The sequence below is a fragment of the Sceloporus undulatus genome, chromosome 2 (assembly GCF_019175285.1).
Source record: "Sceloporus undulatus isolate JIND9_A2432 ecotype Alabama chromosome 2, SceUnd_v1.1, whole genome shotgun sequence".
Taxonomy (NCBI): domain Eukaryota; kingdom Metazoa; phylum Chordata; class Lepidosauria; order Squamata; family Phrynosomatidae; genus Sceloporus; species Sceloporus undulatus.
In genome coordinates, this window is record NC_056523.1 from 288,504,303 (window position 1) to 288,526,309 (window position 22,007).

The 22,007-nt window shown below is 39.4% G+C and overlaps 1 protein-coding gene across 4 annotated transcripts in view; it reads left to right on the plus strand.

Annotated features, from left to right (window-relative positions):
• Positions 1–22,007, plus strand: part of FCHO2 (FCH and mu domain containing endocytic adaptor 2) — a 123,288-nt gene that overhangs the window by 76,736 nt on the left and 24,545 nt on the right. For all 4 annotated transcript variants that reach the window (XM_042455920.1, XM_042455919.1, XM_042455918.1 and 1 more), the window contains 7 exons: positions 315–387; positions 7,551–7,575; positions 13,005–13,059; positions 13,267–13,445; positions 15,763–15,774; positions 17,162–17,186; positions 18,641–18,683. In XM_042455920.1, coding sequence (XP_042311854.1) covers positions 315–387; positions 7,551–7,575; positions 13,005–13,059; positions 13,267–13,445; positions 15,763–15,774; positions 17,162–17,186; positions 18,641–18,683 — 412 coding nt within the window. The remainder of the gene's footprint in view (positions 1–314; positions 388–7,550; positions 7,576–13,004; positions 13,060–13,266; positions 13,446–15,762; positions 15,775–17,161; positions 17,187–18,640; positions 18,684–22,007) is intronic.

Here is a 22,007-nt window from a genome sequence, read left to right on the forward strand (position 1 = left end):
GTGACCAAACTGAAGCTCAGTCCAGACAAAACAGGCAGCACTTAGCAGTTCTCTTATATACATATTTTCTGATATGTCACAAACAGGCACATTCATTATTACAGCTGTTTCTGTTTCCACATAAGGTGAATCAAATTTCTTACAGGAAATCTTCTGTTTGTAGAAGTTAGTGTATTGGCCTGTTTTTATATACAGTTTCATTGTTTAGAAATAGGAGCTATTTACAGAAGAAGTGAAAGATATTTAGATGTCTGCAGTATCAAGTATGACTTAAATCTTAATTTTCATCTAACAGTAAATCCTTTACTTTGCAGGGATAAAACCTAGAAAAAGAAAGCATTTTGGATTACCAGGAATTATTAAGAAGGAAAAAGATGCAGAATCTGTGTAAGTATGTTACAGATGCGTTCGTATACAGTGGTGCCTCGGGTTACGAAATTAATTCGTTCCGCGGCCGCTTTCGTAACCCGAAAAGCCTTCGTAAGCCGAAATGCCATAGGCGCTAATGGGGAAAAAGCCGCGGCTCCGCCGCGGCTCCATTTAAAATAGCGCCGAAGTTTTTTCGTAACCCGAAAAAACATTCGTAACCCGGAGCAATTATTTTCTATTGCATTTTTTCGTATCCCGAAAATTTCGTAACCTGGGTAATTCGTATCCCGAGGTACCACTGTATTACCTAATACTTTTTAAAAAGTGTAATAGTAGTATGCATGTCTAATATTTTATAATGAATGCTATATACATCTGTTTTTCAAAAATATACTAATCAGCTTTCGCTTCATGCTCTTCCAAGTTTATGCAATTAACAGTTTTGTGAAAATATGATCTGATTGTCAGTTTATATTATAAATTCCACTACCTAGTGCTTCTAACATTAAATGTTTTGCTTATTTTAAGAAATAAATTAGGAAATACATATTATGCATATGCAAGTTGGAGACAGCCCCTGAATCTCTGGGAGAGAAAAAGGAAATTTGATCGTTACCCTTCCCAACTCATTGTTTTGAGCTGGGTTGCACTCAGCTCTATGTAGAATAGGCAGATGCAGGAATGTCTCTGCACAGCCAAAGGCTGTTTTTTGTCAAGGAAGCACAGAAGCCTCTGTGCTTGACAATTCACAGGCATCCTTAACTTCTATTATCTTATGCCAAGTTGAATTGAAACTATCTGCTAACTGTTCTTGAGAGCTGACTGGATAACAAAAAGTCATATTAATGTGGTAACTTAATCTACAGACTCATAGGTACTTTTGGTCATGACTAATAGGCGTTCTCTGTGTTTTGGAAGCAATTGGACTCACCTTGACAAACAAGTTCACAATTAGGGAATGCTCTTGAATTGTTAGAGAACATGTGTTCAGGACTTTTTTTTGCCAATTTGGGCTAATGTGTCAGTTGCATCCATTTTTCAAGAAGCCAGTAAAAATGGCCATTATATTACATTTCTTAGACAGAACAAGGTTAGATTATTGCAATACTTCCTGCCTTTGGATTGAGTTTATTGCACAGACGGCCGTGGAAATCTGGGCGAGGGGGGGGGAGAATGGGGAATGGCAGTGACTTTGGAGGTGTCACTAAGTGGTGGAAAGGAGCACATTGCATATGATAAACAATGCAGATCAAATGATTCTGATTAACATGGGCCCTGTAGAAGGTCGAAGGTGTGCACGATAAACAAGGAAATCTCTTTCCTTTGATTTCTTGGCTTCTTCAAGTGATGTGGGGGGGGGGAGATGAGGAGGAAGCTGTTTTATAAAAGAAGAAGAATAAAACCATCTTTATATTCCCCCTCTCTGTCAGTGACAATCGAGGTGGCTTAAAAATTAAAATTACATCTATTCCCATGTCCCAACATCCCACCCTCCTCTAAAACATCAATTAAACAATTATAATTTAAAATAATACATTAAAATAACAAATCAAGCAAATAGGCACAGCAAGTTCAGAGAGATGGTAAGTTCAGATTGGTGGCCAGCTTTTCTATTCAGGAAAGGCCTGCTGGAAGAGATCCATTGTGACAGCCTTTTTGAAGCTGTCTAAGGTGGTAATATGATGGCTCTCCTCCGGCAGGTTGTTCTGTAATCTGGGAGCGGTTGACGAAAAGGCCTTCTGGGTGGTTGCAATCATCCTAGTTCTCCAGTGATTTCTCCCCATCACAAGGCTAGAAAGAAGATCATGCATGTTCCTCCTGCTCACACTTTAGAGATTCTGTGGGCTCTGTGTCTCCCATCTGATACAGAAGAGAGGAAGTTGTCTCAGGATGAGGGAGATGTCCCTCCTGTGTGAGCTGCTGTGCACCTGTTTGATTTGAATGATTTTTGTATTCTTCTCAGAAAGGTGGAGAAGTCATTGAGCTTAACTTCTGTCAGTCAGTTGGACAGTGTTGCAACTCTGCAAATGCCTGAAATCAGGTCTAAGACTAAGTAGAGCTGTTTAGTAGCACTCTTCCCAGCCATGATAGCAGAAATTATGGAAGTAGAATGGGTGCAACCTGGATTTGCTAGTATGCGTTAGCCTATGCCAAATGACTGTATAGTCTTACTCTAGAGGTTATGGAGAAGCTGAAGCTCCTCGATGTTGATGTGACTGGACTGGGTTCAGGGTGTCTTTTCCCTAGGGACACTTTCAAAAATCCAGAGGACAAAAAATGGGAGGCTTTTTTGCATAGAGTGCACAATACACATGCTCTGGCTATTCTAGCTGCTTCAGTAATTACATATTTTCTAGGTCTGCTATCAGGTGGGCTAAGGATTTGCTGCCTCAGATCCCTAAGGAGGAGATCAAACTTAGGGAGTTAATACGTTGGCCAAGGCATCTGCATTCTTGGCAGATGCCAATATATACAGTTCTGTACAATTTACTTCTAGAGCCATAGTGGTGGATGTCAACTCTGGCTAAAGAACTGGAATGTTGATCACAAGTCTAAGGCAAATTTGTCTGTGTGTCCCTTTATGGATTCTAAATCCTTGATGAAACCTTAGATGAGGTTTTGGTAGGATAAAAAGATGTTGCCATCCTTGAATAAAAAAGGACAGCAGGAAGACATTTTGTTCCTTTCATCCCTTCCATCTTCAATTCAGGACAGCAAGACTTAAGAACTTTCAGATCAAATTGGTCTTCCTCCAAGCCCCAGGCTAGACAACAGCAATCCTCAGGATTTATCAAGGATGCAGACATTTCCAACAACAAAAAGTGTAGGAATTTGAACCAGTCCTTCTGACTTGGGGCAGCTCCCAGTGGGAGCATGCCTCCAAGCGTTTTGCACATCGCTGGGGGCAGATGTTTCTTGATGATCGAATGTGCAAGACTGTGAGGAAAAGATACATGATAGACTTCATTTGGAAGCCTCCAGATTGTTTAATTCAATCTTATATGCCTTGGACTCCAGAAAAAACACCACAGGATCGTCCATGCTATAGACCACTTACTGCAAATGAGGCCATGGAGCCAATGCCCCAATATCAGAATTTTTGGGTATCTTACTCAGTGCTGTTCTTTGGACTGGAGGACCATACTGCACCCTGCCCACAGGAAATAGCTCAGTTTCACTTACTTGAAGGAACATTACCAATGCAGAACCTTAAAATTTGGACCGTCAGCTTCCCCTTGAATGTTCACAAAAGTGTTTGTGGCTCTGGTGGTGTATCTGAGGGTGCATGAGATGCATATCCATCCACATCCAGATGATCTGCTGGTCCATTCATCCTCACTGGGTAAGGCCAGGAAGGCTCTGCAGATAACCATGAAGTGTGTGGGATCTCATGAGCTTCTTATTAACAAGGAAAATAGTAATCTGGGACTGTCTCAAAGGATCCACATCTGGATAAAATTATAGATATGACTCAACATCGAATTTGCTTCCCAAGGAACAGAATCATAGAATCATAGAATTGGAAGAGACCATAAGGGCCATCCAGTCCAACCCCCTGCCATGCCAGAACTCACAATCAAAGCACCCCCGACAGATGGCATTCCAGCCTCTTTTGAAAGACCTCCAAAGAAGGAGACTCCACCACACTCCGAGGGAGTGTGTTCCACTCAAACAGCTCTTACTGTCAGGAAGTTCCTCCTAATGTTGAGGTGGAATCTCTTTTCCTGTAGCTTGCATCCTTTGTTCTGTGTCCTGTTCTCGAGCAGCAGAAAACATGCTTGCTCCCTCCTCAGTGTGTCAGCCCTTCAAATACTTAAATGAGGCTATCATATCACCTCTTAACCATCTCTTCTGAAAGCTAAACATGCCCAGTTCCCTTTCCTCATAAAGCATGGTTTCCAGAGCCTTCACTATTTTGGTGGCCCTCCTCTGGACATGCTCCAACTTGTCAACACCCTTTTTGAATTGTGAGGCCCAGAATTGGACACAGTATTCCAGGTGAGGCCTAACCAAAGCAGAATGAAGTGGCACTATTACTTTCCTTGTTCTAGACACTATACTTCTATTGATACAGCCTAAAATCACATTAGCCTTTTTAGCTGCCACATCACACTGTTGTCTCATGTTCAATTTGTAGTCTACTAGGACTCTTAGATCCCTTTCATGTGTAGTCCTGTTAAGTCAGATGTCCCCATCCTATATCTGTGCATTTCATATTTTTTTTCTAACTATGTGCAATACCTTACATTTCTGTGTATTGAAATTCATTTTGTTAGTTTTGGCTCAGCTTTCTAATCTATTCAGGTTATTTTGAATTTTGATCCTGCCCTCTGGGGTATTAGCTACTCCTCCTAATTTGGTGTCATGTGCAAATTTGATAAGCATGCCCTCTATTCTTCCATTCAAGTCATTGATAAAGATGTTGAATAGCACTGGGCGCAGGACAGAACCCTGTGGTAGCCCACTAGTCACCTCTCTCTACGATGAAGAGGAGCCATTGTTGAACATTTGGGTTGTGCCAGTCAACCAACTACAAATCCACCTAACAGTTACATTGTCTAGCCCACATTTTACTAGCTTGTTTGCAAGAATATCATGAGGGACTTTGTCAAAGGCCTTACTGAAATCAAGATACGCTATATCGACAGCATTCCCTTCATCTAGCAAGTTGGTAATTTTATCAAAAAAGGAGATCAGATTAGGCTAGCATGACTTGTTTATCAGAAACCCATGTTGACTTTTTGTGATTAAAGCATTGCCTTCTAAAAGTCCACTGAGTCTCTGTTTCATGATCTGCTCTAGAATCTTTCCTGGTACTGAAGTCAGACTAACTGGGTGATAATTGTTGGGAACCTCTCCCCCCTCCCTTTTTTTTGAAGGTTTTTTGTTTTTGTTTTTGAAGATGGGGCAACGTTTGCCCTCCTCCAGTCTGTTGGGACTTCTGTTCTCCAGGAGTTCTCAGATTATTGCCAGTGGCTCTGAGAATGTTTGCCAGTTCTTTTAGGACCCTTGGATGTAGGTCTTCTGGTCCTGGAGACTTAAATTCATTTAGATTAACTGGTTATTCCTGTACTTCTTTACTTATGTGCTGCATTTTTCCTATTGTGTCTTCTGCTCCGTTTTCCTCTTTTCTGAGAAGACTGAGGCAAAGAAAGTGTTGTGAGAAGATAGAAGTTACAGTCTCTGGTGGGCAGGGTGTTGGACAAACTGTTGTTGGAAGTGATGAAGGCCAACCTTGTTCGAAGCCAACCTGTTGGCATGATGGTGGCCTATATAGATGTGGTTCCTTGGCTGGGCTCTATCTAAGGGACCTGCAGTGGTTTCTTCTCACCTTGCATGGGTAAATGGCTGAGATGTTCCTTGAGGATTCAGCAAACAATTCCCTGGTTTGATGGCTAGCTAAGGCCCTCAAGATGGGAATGTCCATTCAGGAGCCAAGGAGAGTGGTGCTTACCACTGATGCCAGCCTGAAGAGGTTGGGAGGCACTTTTCAATGGACAGAGGGCATAAGGGCTTTGGTGAAGGATGCTTCTTAACCTTTGAGGTTGGTGAAATTTCTTACTTTAAATGTAATATTTTTGGTGTTGATTACATAAGTTCATAGGCTCTCTGAGCTAACAGCTTTGCCAAAGTGTAAGGAGTTGTGTGTTTTTCATAAAGATGCTATATTTTCTGCATTGTTCTGTATTTAGACCCTCCTTTATTCCAAAGGTAAACTCCATGTTTACATGCACTCAGGAAAGTGTTTCTATCCTCTTTTTTCCTGATCCAGGGCTCCACAGGGGAAGGAGTGGCACAGATTGAATTTGTGTCGGGTTCCCAAGTTCTGTTTGGTGATAAATAAGGATTTCCGAAAGTTGGATGATGATGATGATGATGATGATGATGATGATGATGATGATGATGATAATTATTATTATATCCCGTCTCTTCCATTTGGGGATCGAGGCGGGTAACAACAGAGTTTATGATACACAATATAAAAACAATACCTCTTTTGTTTCCTCCCAGGAGTTTACTAAAGGACAGTGCATGTTTTCCCCTACTTTGTCACATTGGTTGAAACTATGCATCGAGTTAGCTTAGGTTCACAGCTCCTTGCCGACTCCTGAGGGAATTCAGACACATTGAATGTGTAGTGCTGCCATTTCAGCAATATTAGGAATTGTGATGCCTTCGGTGGAAATTTGTAGGGCGGCTACTTGGGTTTCTCCCTCATCTTTCATCAGGCATTATAAAATTGACAAATTTGATTCCACAGATGTATCTCTTGGCAGGCATGTCTTGCAACAGGTTGTGTCTTTGTAGCTCTACTTATAAAAAGTTATCCAACCCAATGTGTTGACTGCTTCAGTAGGTCCCAGCATAAGGATTCTCTGCCCTCACTGCTGGAACATTGAACATTGGTATTTACCAAGAAGGTTCTCTTTCAGCAACAATGGGGAGGGAATCCTTCTCTTTCTTTGGTTAGTGGGTACAGTCGGCCCTTCTTATACACGGATTTTTTATACACGGATTCAAGCATACACGGTTTGAAAATGTTCCAAAAAAGTATAAATTTACCTTGATGTTCCATTTTTTATTAGGGACACCATTTTGCTATGTCATTATATTTAATGGGACTTGAGCATACACAGATTTTGTTATACACGGGGGATCTTGGAACCAAACCCCAGCGTATAACAAGGGTCCACTGTACTAGTATTATTTGAGTAGCCATTGGTGGTTTTTTGCTTATGTCCAGCGCTTGTTATTCCATCACTGGAGAAGGTCTAACTCTCCCACTTAGGGAGAGTTTCTTGAAGTCCTGCCTCAAAGATTGGTGGGCCGGCATAAGGATTCCCTCCCCACTACTGCAGAAAAGGAACCTTATGGTAAGCACCCATATTCCATTCCATAGAAGATTCTCCTGGCTACCTCCTTGTTAATTTTCCACAATTCATTAAGTACTTTTTAAAATTCAATCAGTCTTCAGCTGTGCAGTGGTAATTTTTGTATGTTAGAAGCCTTAACATTTCATGATTGAAATTTAAAAGTGGGAAATGAATTATTCTGTGATTGAATAAATGCCCTATACAGTATTCTGATTGTAAAGCTGTTAGAAAATGATGAATTCATCATTTTCTAACAGCTAATAATTCTAAACTAATAATTCACTGGTTGTTTTATTTTTTTAACAGGGAATGTCCAGATGCAGATTCAGTAGTAAGTAGTCTTATTTTGAGTACAACTGAATAAAGTTGATACTTTTCAAGCACTTGTAGTTTAATAAGTGCAGTGTGTTCCTGTCTTCATTTTTATGTCTAGTATTCCTTGACCATTTTATTATTACCGGTATTTAATTCAAGATGACAGAAAGGTGGAAGTCCCTGTGGCTGAAATGAAATAATAGATTTCCAATATGCTCTGAAGTATGTCCTATAGGTAGAGCTGTTTTCAGTCTTGTTTATTAAGCTTACAATATTCCAAGGAATTTATGGGTTCAGTTTATTTTGTTTAAGCTTTCTTGTCAAATATGAGTGTGTCATACTGAAAAGCAGAGTGTGAACATAGTTTGTCAAATACTCTTTTTCTCTCTGATCTTTTCTGAAATTACATTTTTCTAACATTTTTGAGAGATGTCATGAATGCTTATTTTTGTGGCTTTATGCCAAAGAAACTGATAAATTTAACCCTGCATTATGCCTTTCATGGAATTAATAGTTTTTGACAGCTCCAGAAGTAAATCAGTGGAGTGATGCATAACTGGGATTGACTTACAGTGTTTACTTTTGACTTGTTTATTTTGGTGCTCATTGTTTAATAATTAATGAAACAAATTCATGTGTGAATATGTCTAGCGTATTCCTTTCAAGCTGCACCAAGCATTATATCTTACTTTCATTCCCTTATTCCCCAGTAGAATATGTACATGTCATTGTTTCAAAACATAACATCTCATGCACTTACTGTATCATGTTCCTGTTATGAAAGAGGTGAAATTAGTGAAATTTTCAGTGTGTTATAACTAAGATGACTAGCATGATGCAAATATTACTTTTCTGTACAGAGAAATTGTTGTTTGAGTTCCAGCAAAATCTTAGAAGACCAATGATACAGTGTGCCCACGCCATATGCAGCTTTCAGCTGTGTGCCAGAAGAGGCAGTGGTGCACACACCGCACTGCATGCATGAGCCCCATTATTTTCATTGTCCCATACACGAGCCCCATTATCCACTACTACTATCTTTCTCTGCAGCATGGAGCTATGGGACAGTATTGGTATTATAAAATCATTCAAGATAATAGTGGATCTCAACATGATGATGGTCAAAAGACAAAGAGTTAAAGACAAAAAGAACTATTATTTAACATTACAGCGGGAGCGGACAGATGAAAGAGTGGAAGTTCCAAGGCCAGTTTCATAAGTCCCACTCAGGACCTTCTGAGTCCTGAGTCCACTTCTGTTTGCATATCATAGAGAATTGTAAATGAAGTGGTGTATAATTTTTAAAACTCTGCTTGGACACTTCAACTAATTAGAAGCAGAATAAAGTCTGAGTCACAGTACATTTGTTGTGCCTCTGACGATTACCAGAGATATGGCGTGAAGAAAAACGATCCTAGATCATAGCGAAAGTACAGCTCCTCTAGATGGGCCAGTTTGGGGTCATAGTATGTATGTCTGAGTTGTGTTTTTTCCCCTAAACCAAAACATAGGCACAACTTAACATTGTCTCTTTTTTTGTGGGTTGAAGGTTGTTTTGCCTGCAAAACCATACCATTCTGACCACCATCACCACCTTGATAATATTTTACATTAATTTAAAAGCCACAGTACCTGTTGTTTCTCTGGTATTGGTAGTCACAGGTAAAGAACAGCTTGTCTCCAGTGTGTGTCACAAACTATCCAAACTAATTGTTGAAGGATATTTGGAGCATGTTACTGTGACTGGTAACAAAACAGCATTTCAGCTTCAACAGTGTATCTTCAGACATACTTTGGCTGTAGTATTACATTGGAATGTACATGGCCTCTAGCTATTTGTATTTGTTCCATTTACTTTGTTGTCAGGTCTCGTTAATACATTTTAGCCTAAGAACAAGGTCATCTTGAGGTCAAGCATAGCTAAAGCTTCATGATTTTGAACAAGTGGAGCTAAAGTATTGGACCATGAGAATGATGTTTTTCAAATCATATTGCTCTATGAAAGCAAAACGTACATGTCTTTGAAAGAGAAACTATAAGTATTCTGCACTGATGTTTTCTACAATATTTTACTCACATTGTGGATTTTATGCAGTTATGGGTTGAGAACCCTCAAATCTATGAGATGCCTTAGTTTTGTTTCATAATAAAAGTGTTAACAGTATTTCCTGTTCTACAGGAAAAAAAGAGTTAAGGCCAGCATGATTAATGGCTTTATAATAAAGCAATCAGCCTTTCTTACCTTACACCATTATTTTGCCCACAATTCCTCATGAGTAAGGTTGTGCCTGGTTACATAGCTCTGCCATGCACAGAATGCTGTTTTGACACATAATAAATAATTCTATCTCATGTCAAGAGAAGCTACAAGCAGCAAGTGCAAAGGTGATTTGTGCTTTTGCTTGTTGAGCTTTTGGTTAATGTATACTGATCTTGCTGCTGAGATGAAGAATGACTTCCCCCGTTTGGATACCTTTCAGAAGATTATATCTGTATTTGATTTTTCTGAGGATGGAGATACCACAGTGCATCACAACTGAAATGATAGAAGGGGTACTGTAGTGTGTTGGTTGTTCGTTTGCAGTCCCCATATCAGTGTTTATTATACACAAAGCTTTAAGGTTTGTGTGTGCATTTGAATCCATAACAAAACACCATCTTATATTAAAAACAGAAGACGAGCTATGCTGAATCAAAATAAAGGTCCATCTAATCCTGTACTCTGTTCATACGATGGTCAACCTGCTGCCTATGGGAAGTCCACAAGCAGAGCTCCCTCATAATTATTTTTGCCAGTAATTGGTATTCAGAGACATACTACCTTTCATACTGGAAGAAATATACAGTTGGGCCTCCATATCCACAGGTTTTGCATCCTCAAATTCAACCATCCACAGCTTGAAAATATATATACATGTATTTTTAAATCCAAAAACAAAACCTTGATTCTGTCATTTTATATAAGGGACACCATTTTATTGCCCCATTGTATATAATGGGACTTCAGCATCCAGGATTTTGGTATCCACTGGGGATCCTGGAACCAAACTGAGGTGGATACCAAGTGCACACTGTATAGCCATAATGACTAGTAACCACTGATAGACCTGTCTTCCCTGAATGTGTCCACTTCACTTGCCAGTAATTGCTAAATTATGAGAGAGGGAGAAAAAATACTTGCTATCTACATTATTTCCACCTATATAATTTTGTGCAGATTTGTCATATTTTCCCTTACCTATTTTCTGAACTTTACTCATGGGGGGGGGTTGCTCTGACCACATGATCATCTGCATTTTTCAGTATCTTTTACAGCTCTACAATAACCTCTTTTAGGTCTAGTGACTAGAACAGTACAGTATTCCAAATGTAGTTGCACCATAGGTTTGTATAAGGGTAGGATGATATTGGGAGTTTATTTGTGTTACTTTTCTAACTGTTCTCAGCATGGAGCACTTTTTTCCTACTTCTGATGAGTGAAAAATAGGTCAGTTGAGCCTTCTGGAAATGGAATTTTTTTATCAGGGGAGAGGACAGATATGCAGGGGAATAAGAGAGGAATTTAGTTTTGAGCCTCTCTGGGAATGCAAGGGGCTGAGTCATTCTGAGTTTATCTCAGTGTGCACTTTCAAGACTTACAATGAGGTTTTAAAATTTCATGAAAAGTTAAAATCTTAATGTGATCTGTATCAAAACTTTAGCAAATCATGCCTGAACTCTCCCTAGAAGCAAAGATGATTATACTGAGACTGGTATGACTTGCTAAAAAAGACAATAATACTCGGGAAGGGAGAAGGCAGTAGGAAGAGGAAGACTGTGTTGCAGATGGGTAATCTCAATCAAGGAAGTCATGACCCTGAATTTGGTAAACCTGAGCAGGGCTGTTGATGACAGAATTACTTGGTGGTCTTTCATTCATACAGTCACCATAAGTTAAAGTTGACTTGGCGGTTGTTAACAACAAAGTTGAGCCTTCACTGAGCCGGGAACATAGTTAGACTTGCATTTCTTCTTTATGATCAGACTTTTCCCCAATCTAAATCTGCAGTTTGGTCCTTGTCAGTATGTAGTCATATATATAGCCATGTTCCAAAAGTGTGTTTAGTCTGAGTGTCTGATTGAGGTTTTCTACAACCACTAAGATTTCTCTATTATGGTAAAGTTGTAAGAGCTATAGGTTTTTACAGGATTTTCCCTCATGAGATATCGCTCTTGAACTATAACTTTCTAAGGAGAATTAATGCCCTTTGTTAGGCCCTTCTTCTGGCTTCAGCTGATGACCTGTCCTAAATGAATTAAATGAACAAATGGCTAGCACTTTCCTTCTCACATCAACGTTAGCAGATCTGTGTGCTTTATTCCATTTTATCTGGCTGTTTTGTCACTGTGGCTGAGACCCTTTATTATTGGGAAGCATTGTGTGTTGCTTTTGAGAGGTGTTTGACTGTTTGCTGAATGTCTTAATGAAGGAAGACCACTCAGGCTGCATCCTATGCACCCTCACTCAGGAGTAAAGCTCATTGAATTTGATGGGATATCTTTGATTAAGCTTGAGTCATTAAGTGATCATGGCTGTGATACAGATGTAATACAAGTATTCTTGTGTAGCAGCTTTTTTATACTACAGTGATGTGTAATGAATGGTACAGCATTTCAATATGATATGAAATACCAGTCACCTACACTCCACACATGCAGGGTGTCAGTCCCTACATAGATTACAAAGATAACAGTAATGATGCAGCAATTATGCCAGGCTAGCAACTGTTGTCTCTAAAATCTTGCTGTATAAACAACCACTTACTTAAGGTATTTCGTGGTGCATATATATCCGCAGCTTATGGGAGAGCATATGGATGTGCCTTAAGCATGCCCACTAGATCATAACAAGCCAGAGTGCTGCAGAAATCTGGTGAGTCATTTGAGTTTATGCCAAGTGTAGTATTGAAACAATCATCAAAGGCTGCAGTGTGGTCTAGTGTTGAGGTTACAAAAGCATTAATAATAGGTCATATTCCCTTTGGAGTATGCAAAATCTCATGCTTCACTGATCATGTACCCTTTGTCTTAAATGCATTTTTCATTAATTTGTTGCATACATGCCATACATTCTAGATGAGGTGTTTGGTTCATTGAATAATGAATAATGGGTGTAGATCTGCAAGAGTTTATATTATCTGTAGTTTTCCTAACCACAATTAAACAAACGGTTTCCCATTAGCTTTGTTTTCTACAGAAAATAAATTGTGAAGTTCAGTTTAATGACCTGTAAAGTTACCAAACATGATTGATTGGATTCTCTTGCAGTAACAGCCTGACTTTTCTGTTGACAGAAACACTTTTATTTTCATAAATAGATTAAAAGATAGTCAACAATACATTATGATAGTTACTTAAAATATTTTCACTACTATATTTCCCTAATTAATTTTTATTTTGTTCCAGAACATTCCAGATGTAGATGATGAAGGCTATAGCATTAAACCAGAAGCTAGTCAGAATATCCTTTTTTATAGTTATACCCATATAGACATTTGTTCTCTCTTTATAATGCTCTTTGAATCTAAATTTTAGTGACTTTTCTGAGGCTTAAATATTTTGATTAGCAACTTGGCTTTGTGGCAATTGCTATATGTCAAGTTTATAGTCATAGCAGTTAGAGCTTTAATTAACTGATTAATCAACCTTTACCTTAACTGAAAATAACATGCCAAAGAGAACCACTTCTATTCATCAAGTGATTCTGATTCTGAAGATGACGAACCAAGGAAGTTCCATGTGGAAATCAAACCTGTTCAGCCAAACAATAGTTCTCATTATACAGTGCCTTCACTGGATGAATTAAAAGAATCAATAGGAAACATCACACTGTCACCAGCTATATCTGTAAGTAACCTACGCTCAGTACAGTGCACTCTTCTTATCCTCAGGCTTGCCATCTGCAGAATTGACCTTCCACAGATGGCAAACCCCCGTTGTTTGTAATGGGAGGTTCGTGTGTGCGGTTGTACTAGTGGCTGTGTGCACGCCACACCGCCATAGAAAACAACAGGATTTAAAGTCCCACATTTTTTGTTACCCATGTTGGGGATGGGGTCTGGAACTCCCACGGTTACAAAGGGACAACTGTACTTAGTATAATGAGTACTGTAAATTATTTTTGTTAAACTGAAACATTTAGCACACATCTGTGAAAAGTAAAATTTCTGTATCTGTACTGTCTGCAATCGTTCCTTTGAATTTGTGGGGGATCCACTCTGGACCTCCCTGTGAGTTTGAAATATTGCATATATTCAAGCCCCATAGGCTTGAATTGGGCATGTGTATGCGGGGTGTGCACCCCATTAAGGTTAATAGTGGTCGCCCCCCGCGGATTTCCAAGTTTGCTTATTTCAAGTCCGTGAATTTGGAGGGGCGAGTGTAGTTTTAATCAGTTTTATCAAGTGGTAAAAAGTGGTATTCCAGCTTCATTACCATGGTATTCAAGAAGCCTGTGAGAAAGTGGGAAAGTTTTTACTCAGAGAAAGTAAGTGGTTAAATGCCTGTACTGCAGCCACCCACTCAAAACCATAAGGTTGCGAGGAGTACCCAGCTTATTGGGGGCAATTAGCTTACATTTGTAAACCGCTTAGAGACTGCTTAATTCAGTATGAAGTGGTATATAAATGAAGCTGTGATTGCAATAAAGATGAGAGAAACTAGCTGTATAGCAAGAGTCCCACTGTTCAGAAAGTAATATTCTACTTATAGCAGAACAAAGTGTTTGTTGTGAAGTAGAGATACACAACCTTTTCATTCCAGGAGTTGTTTCTGATGCTGTCTCAGGAATTGGGACCTCACACATATGTACATATGCATCCCAATTCTCCTCATTTTTGCTGACAAGGAGTGTAAAGCTTTGTCTCTACCCCTCTCTAGCAATCCTGATGCAGCATTAAGGAAAGAGTAGTTTCTGTGAAATTAGTTGGAATTAAAGTGAGGATTCCAAATTAGAAGGGAGGCAGGACATCTGTAGGAGCCAAATTCAAGGTTGTAATATACACTCTAAGGAAGTTCATGATTAATGAAGCAAATCTCTCTTCTCTAATCTACATCTGCTTCTGGTGCAAGAAGGGGAAACAGCACTGCAGAAATAATCTGGTTTGACACAATTTAACTGCCATGGCTCAAGGCTATGTAATTCTAGGAATGGTAGTCTGTTGTAGCACCAGATTGGAGCTTTAAGAGGATCCTCTGAGAGGAGAGCTCTTGTGTCACAACAAGCTACTATTCCCAGAATTCCATAGCCTTGAGTCATGGCAGGAGTGTCAAACCAGATTATTTCTGCCATGTAGATGCAGGATCTGCCTTGCTGCTCTCTGTTCTGGAGTGACTGCTAGTATGAAAGACTCAAATGTCTAAGGAGAAAGTTTTGAAATGTCTGGTATTCCAAGATAGCCAAGTACATCCCATTTGGTCAATGTGTGCTCTTAATGTTCAGCTTTCTATTTGTTGTTATTATTATTATTATTAACCTTTATTTATAAAGCGCTGTAAATATACACAGCGCTGTACATACAATCTTTTTAATTGGACGGTTCCCTGCCCTCAGGCTTACAATCTAAAAAGACACGACACAAAAGGAGAAGGGAGTGGTGGAGGGGATTTGTTGTGAAATCTTCCCTCTTGTTGCTCAGAGATAGGAATCAAATAACACTCGGGGTAGTGTTGGATTGCTACTTCCAGCTTCTCTTATCGTTGGCTAGACTGTTGAGCACTACTGCAAGTAGTCCAAAAATATCCAGAAGGTTGTATGATTCCTATCTTTCCTCTCGAAGAAGATTGTAAATAAAGATTGTTTTGGTAGTCCTAACTAGAATAGACCCATTGGATTAATTATAAAATGGTGAATCTACATTTATATAAATTCCATTGATTCAGTGGGTCAACTGTAGCTAGGATTAACAATAGGATTCAGGCCATAAAATGATTCACTGTTGTGTAATATAGGAGATCTATGGTAGACAGATGGCGAAATCAGGTCAGTAGAATTTATTTTAAGACCCCTTGCCTTTTTCTTTAAAATGAAGCTGTCCTTTATGCTTGAAATTTTTATTATATTAACATTGAAGCCTGATGCGTCATACTTAAAAGTAGTACATATACCTTGCACAAAATTGTGTGTAATAATGTTTTCCCCATTTTATTCCTATGCTGACATCAGAGACATAGTCCTGTAAGTATTAAACTATTATTTGATTGACAATATCATACTTTAATAAAGGATTTGGTGATGCTGGCTGTTTATGATAGCTGAGTTTTTATCTGATGTTTTTATTATTATTTGAAAATTAATGAAAGCTGCTTGTCAGTCTTTTGCCATGAAAACATAGAATGTTTGCCCACAGTGATCATTTCCTTATGTTAGCAATGGGAGAGGTGATACAAACCACTGTAATGGAATTCTGTTTGTTTCTGGTTCTGTCAAACAGAAAGGAAAAGGAATGTTGAGATAATTCTCCATGTTGTTGCAGGATTCTGTCAACATATCTGAAATCTCAGTTCAACTCTGCAATAAATAGATCCACTTGTAACCTTTTTTTAAACACTAGAGGTTCATGATTTGCTTGCCATATGGCAAGTATTCTTTGTCTTTAGGCAAACATGATAAATGCCAGGTTTTCTCCCAACTATGAAGTTAAAAATACAGCAAAGAATTTTTATAATTGCACTAGATTTCCAAAGCCTTCCTGGTGCTTTTGAAACACAGCACAGTAGTAGGAACAATCCCAACTTCCCTTTCCAATACATTTATTTGGAGAAAAACACATATTTTTGGTTTCTGTGCACTTCATTGGTTTAGAACAGGGGTAGGCAACCTGCGGCCCGCGGGCCGGATGCGGCCCGGCAAGGCCTTGGGACCGGCCCCCACCCGGTCCTGCCACCGATTGCCGCCGGAGCCTTTGGACTCTCGTGTGAGGGCGTGGAGCCTTTGGCCTATCAGGAGGAGGCGGGCAAGGGGGGAAAGCGGCAGGCAAGGGGGCAATTGTCTATAGAAGCCTCCGAAACATGCATTTATATTAACATTTTTTTTAAAATCAGCATTTTTTTTGCGTGTCCTCCATGTTTTATAAAAAAGTGTCCTCCATTTGAAAATTTTGTCCTACATTTGTCCCAGTTTATTTATTTATTTAATTTTTTAAAAAAAATTATTTATTTATTTATTTATTGGCTTCAGCCCCCCGGTTGTCTGAGGGACAGCAACCCGGCCCCCGGCTCAAAAAGGTTGCCTACCCCTGGTTTAGAACCTTCTGCTAGTTACATTTTGGTGTAAGTTCCCTGGTTTGTTTTTTGTTTTTGAATTATTAGGTGACATAAAGAATTGTCTCGTCTTGTGTAATACTCAACATATTCCAGCATTTTCCAGTTATGGTCCTGGGATGGTCATGTTGTGAAAAGATATTGCAAATTTAATCACTTGTCTAAATCATTTTCCTGACTTAAGCATGCATTGTTTTTCTTTGCCTTTTTAAATACGTTACACTTAATAGCTAAAGTCAGAATGTGTATCTACCACCGAGAACACTTTTCATTAAGCACTGTTTGCTTTTTGTTTTGTTTAGGCACAGATGAACCGGAATTCATCTAGTAAGTTTATGTGAGCTCTTCTGTCATCACATAGTTCTTACTATTGCAAAACCTTACTTTTCTTTTTGAGAACATTCCTGGATAATCAAATGTTTCTTGTAAATTGAAAGATATGGTGTTATAACTTGGATATTCAGATTTAGGTGATTTTTTTAAAAAATCCTTCTGTATTTGATCATTTTTGAAGTGAAGGAAGTTTTTCCACTACAATAAACAACTGCAAATGTTTGTATTTTTGTGCAGTTGTACAGAACAAGATACATATCCAAAATAAAATATTGGTTAATAAAATGGCTGTGTGGTATTAGATGAGTTTACCATAGTTCAACTCGTAAAAGCTTCTGACACTAGAAGTGCTATTGCACATGGAATCTTAATGTTTGCATCCTGGTTTAGGAACAGGCATTCCCTTCCAAGTTATGGTGATCTAATTTTTCATTAGAATGTTTAGATGCAAAGAAATGTAAAATATTTGCCACATTGCTCATATCAGTAACCTCATGCTACATGGTTTGTTGTTACTGCTAGAAGAGCCAGTCTTCATTGGAGCAGTGTGTGTGTGTGTCCGTGTGCATATGCATGTATGAGAGCCAGCATGGTGTAGTGGTTTGAGTGTTGGTCTAGGACTCTGAGAGGCAGGGTTCAAATCCCCATTTGGACATAGAAAGCTACTGGGTGGCCTTGAGCAAGTCACATTCTTTCAGCCTCAGAAGGCAGTGGCAGCCTCCACCCTCAACAAATCTTGTGAAAGAAACCCAGTGATAGGTTCACCTTAGGGTCACCATAAATCAGAAATGACTAGAAAGACATACAGCAACAACAGTGTCTGTGTGTATGTTTCTATTGCAGATTCTTTAAATAGAATCTGCCTTTTTGAGAAAAGACAGGCATTTGATAATACTTTTGCATATTCCTTCTTCCCTGGACACTCCTTCCCATAGGGCAGTTGGTATGCTATCTGGTAAAGAAGGGCACAGTCCCAGTGGAGCAGGAACAGACACCTGGCATTGTATTATACTAGATTCTAGTGTTGTTGTTTTAATTTTTTGTTATGAATCCCTTTTGCAGTCAAGTTAGGCCCACAGATCTTCCTAGTCTTAATGTGAATCCTTACCTGTATTCATAATTGAAGAATGCTACATTTCAGTTAGAGTGGTTAGTGACAAGAAAGACCTAATTGTTTTCTCCATCCAAGTTCACAAACCCTTTGAAATATGGAGAATCTTAGGGCTTCTTAATCCCCAGTTTTGTGTAAGTTCTAGTGAGCACTAGAAGACCAATTTGGAAAACATAATAGAAGTAGATAATTCATATTTTAATACATGTCCATTTCATTCATTGTTTTAGTTACTTTGAATTGTCACTTTACCAATCAGAACTATGTTTATATAAAAGATGGCTGATTTTGTTAATTAAATATTTTTGCTTTCAATGATCATAATATTTTTAATTAGGTGAAGAATTAACAAAATCAAAGCTTTCTGCTTCATCTAATGAGTAAGTTTCTCCTTTGACATTTATTTTTATTTGAAAATCACCAGATATTATTTCTGTAGGATTTTCCTCTCAGATTCTAGTATCCGTGGCTGGATTCAGATATCATATCTTAAGTTTAAGTCTGCTCATTTAGTTATTAAATCGTTTTTTATACTTCATTCCAACTGCTTTCTTCCCCCTTACCTTGTTTTTTCTTTTCATTTTTTCTCATACTGGAATGTATATATTTATACATCTTTTTGCTCATATAGAAATGTTTATATTTATAGTAAAATCATTTAAATTAAAATTTGGTTCCACCTGTAGCATAAGTCTAGTGCATATATCTGGGCTGAAGAGCACCTGGTATTTGTCAAATTTTATTTATTTATATTTAGTCAAGGAATTATGAATATAAATCATTCTCAGCCAGCAAAGAGGGAGCCATTCTAGTTCCTGCCCCTCCCCAGGCAAAGCAAAATATTGTATCATTTTACCTGAGCTTTTTATTGCTCCTCATCTCCTCCTACTTCAGTCCTTCTTTTGCCTCATGCAGGGAAGGTCATACAGTGAGCCGTTCTCTTAGGCAGGGAATCTGTTCCGGGATCCCCCCCCCATGTAAAAGAAAAAACATGTAAGCTCGAGCCCCATTAGAACTAATGGGGCTCGTGCCTGTGGTGTGGCGCACATGCCACAGGCGCACACCTCATTGCTTCTTCCGGGGCACACAAGGCTTTTTTCCAGCACAGCTCCAGCTTATGCTGGAAGCTGCATATGATGCACCCACATATGATGCAGGCGCAGTGTATATTTGTCTCTTTTGCTTTTTCTAGTGCCTTTTTGCTTTACCTTATTCTTCTCCAGTCCTCCTTTTTCTCCTACTCTCTTTGTCCCAAACTCTCTTCTTCTTCTTCTTCTTTTTAAAAAAAGCTCCTTCGGTGTCTCCCTTTCCGTTTTTCTTCTCTCTTCCCTTCACTCATTTTCTTCAATGCTCCCCCCCCCCCTGGGATGAGAAGCGTAAAAGTCAAAACAGTAAAGACAAGATCCGCTTCTAGGAATTCTCCTGTCCCAAGCATGTTTGTTTAATTTAGGACATGCATGGGCTCATTGCTGCCTCCCCCAGAAACTGCAATACCATGAAGGGTGCTGCAATAAAGTCATACCACATTGAAACACCTTTTTGCCACCTCCTATCTAGATACTCATATCTGCATAGGTAGATCCCATTCATGGATGGCTCCTTCTCCACCAGCTGAGAATGACAAATTGGAAGACTTGCCATTAAGATCCATCCTTGCCAAGGATTCAGCCTTACCCATGGTTGTAAGATCCTAATCCTTTTCTAGAGCTGGGGAGTTTCTTTACTTTCCTGTTTCTTAATGAAGGAACTGAAGTAAAATGAGATGAGGATGAATAAAAAGGTCAGATTAAAATGATGCAATATTTTGCTTAGCCTGGGCAGTGACAGAAGTTAACCTATTCTGTGATGGCTCATTCTTCTTGGCAAGAATGGTATTTGATGGCAAATCCTCCAATGTGCCACTTTCTTGCCATTGTTTTTAAAGGATTTTATGCACAAATGGAAACATCTCACCTTTGAAATCAATTCACATTCTGTAAGAATATCCAAGAAACATCCATCCATCCACCCATCATTTTATTTATATCTCACCTTTCTCCCAGGCTGGGGTTTGAGGCAGTTTATAAAAATAATAGCATAGCTAGAGGATGACTAAAAAGAATCAGCTTTTTTGTGGTCTCTGTGCAATCTGATTTGGGTTCTGCACTTTCAAGAAGCCTTATTTTGGAGCTTTCTTGATTCTAAAATCTATGATGAGGTTAGGATTTGGCTGGATGCCTCTGTACACACTCAGAGAAGTATGAATTCTGCTTTCCAACTTGGGGCTCATTCCCACTTAGATTTAAATCAGTTTGCAATTCGCTTTTGCTCCAGGTTGGTGAATCAATGCCAGTTGATGCGTTGTTCCCACTATGGAAGTGGGTCTTGTCTTTATTTGCTTCTCTGTTGGCACGATTGTCGTTTCCACTAATTTGTGCTGCTTCAAAATGTCTGTCAACCATCTACGCATCATCAGTGGCACAACCAACACATTCAAAAAAAACACGGGAGGGAGACATGGGTGCTGTGGCTAGAATTCTCCACTGGGATGCATGGATCCATGGGTGTCATGGAAGACTCTTCCTTGGGATGCATGGATCCATGGGTGTTAGGGAGGACTCTCCCCTGGGATGCATGGGTCCATGGGTGTCATGGAGGACTTTCCCATCACCATCTTCTGAGGTTGGGAGAGTGTGACTAGCCCAAGGTCACCCACTAGTTTATATGGCTGTTCTGGGATTCAAACACAAGTCTCCAGAGTCCCAGTCCAACATTCAAACCACTGCACCACATTGCTTTGGAAGAACCACTCCCTCTTTTTCAATCTATGAATCGAACAGCCTGGGCTCTACTTGAAAGTAAAGGCTGGGAAGCCAAGAAGAAGGGGAGAGAATTGTTCTCTCTTTCACCCCACCCCAGCAGCCCCACAGCATCCCTGAGTGAGTCAAGCACACCATTACCCTTTTGAGCAGCCCGGCTTGGGAACTGTATATATTTTTTAAAAATGACAGAATATGTGATCCATTGGTTTTGCAGCTGCTTGCCTTGCTGAGCTGCAGTTGGTCCAATCGCCTGGCGCACCGCCCGAGTAATTGCAAGTAGTTGCAAATACAATGGATTACATATTCTGTTAATTTTTTTTTATAAAAAGAAAATATATAGTTAGGTGCCCATAAGTCACACCACAAGCACAAAGAGAGGGGTGGAGGATGGCTGATTTCCCCAAAACTGAGGAGGGATGGTAAACACCGCTCTGCCAACCCCCTTTGCCATAGTCCTTCTCCTCTAGAATGATGCGCTCAGATCCCTCATTCCCACTTGTTGAACACACTTCAGAATGAAGTGGGAACGAGGCACATATAACTCAATCAGCAGTTCGCTTTAAATCATAGTGGGAATAAGCCCTTGGTTTCTTTTAACTTCCACTGGAGCAACATTGCTGAACCATGGTGCTGCAGTGGTTAAATGCCTTTACTGCAGCCACTCACTTACGAACCATAAGGTTGTGAGTTCAATACTAGCCAAGGGCTCAGGCTCAACTCAGGCCTGCATTCTTCCAAGGTCACTAAAATGAGTACCCAGCTTGTTGGGATCAGTTAGCTTACAGTTGTAAACTGCTTAGAGACCACTTAGGCAGTATGAAGTGGTATATAAATGAAGCTGCTATTGCTATTGCTATTTTTTGCTTTGCTTATCATGTTGACCTGCTCACATCTCCCAGATGT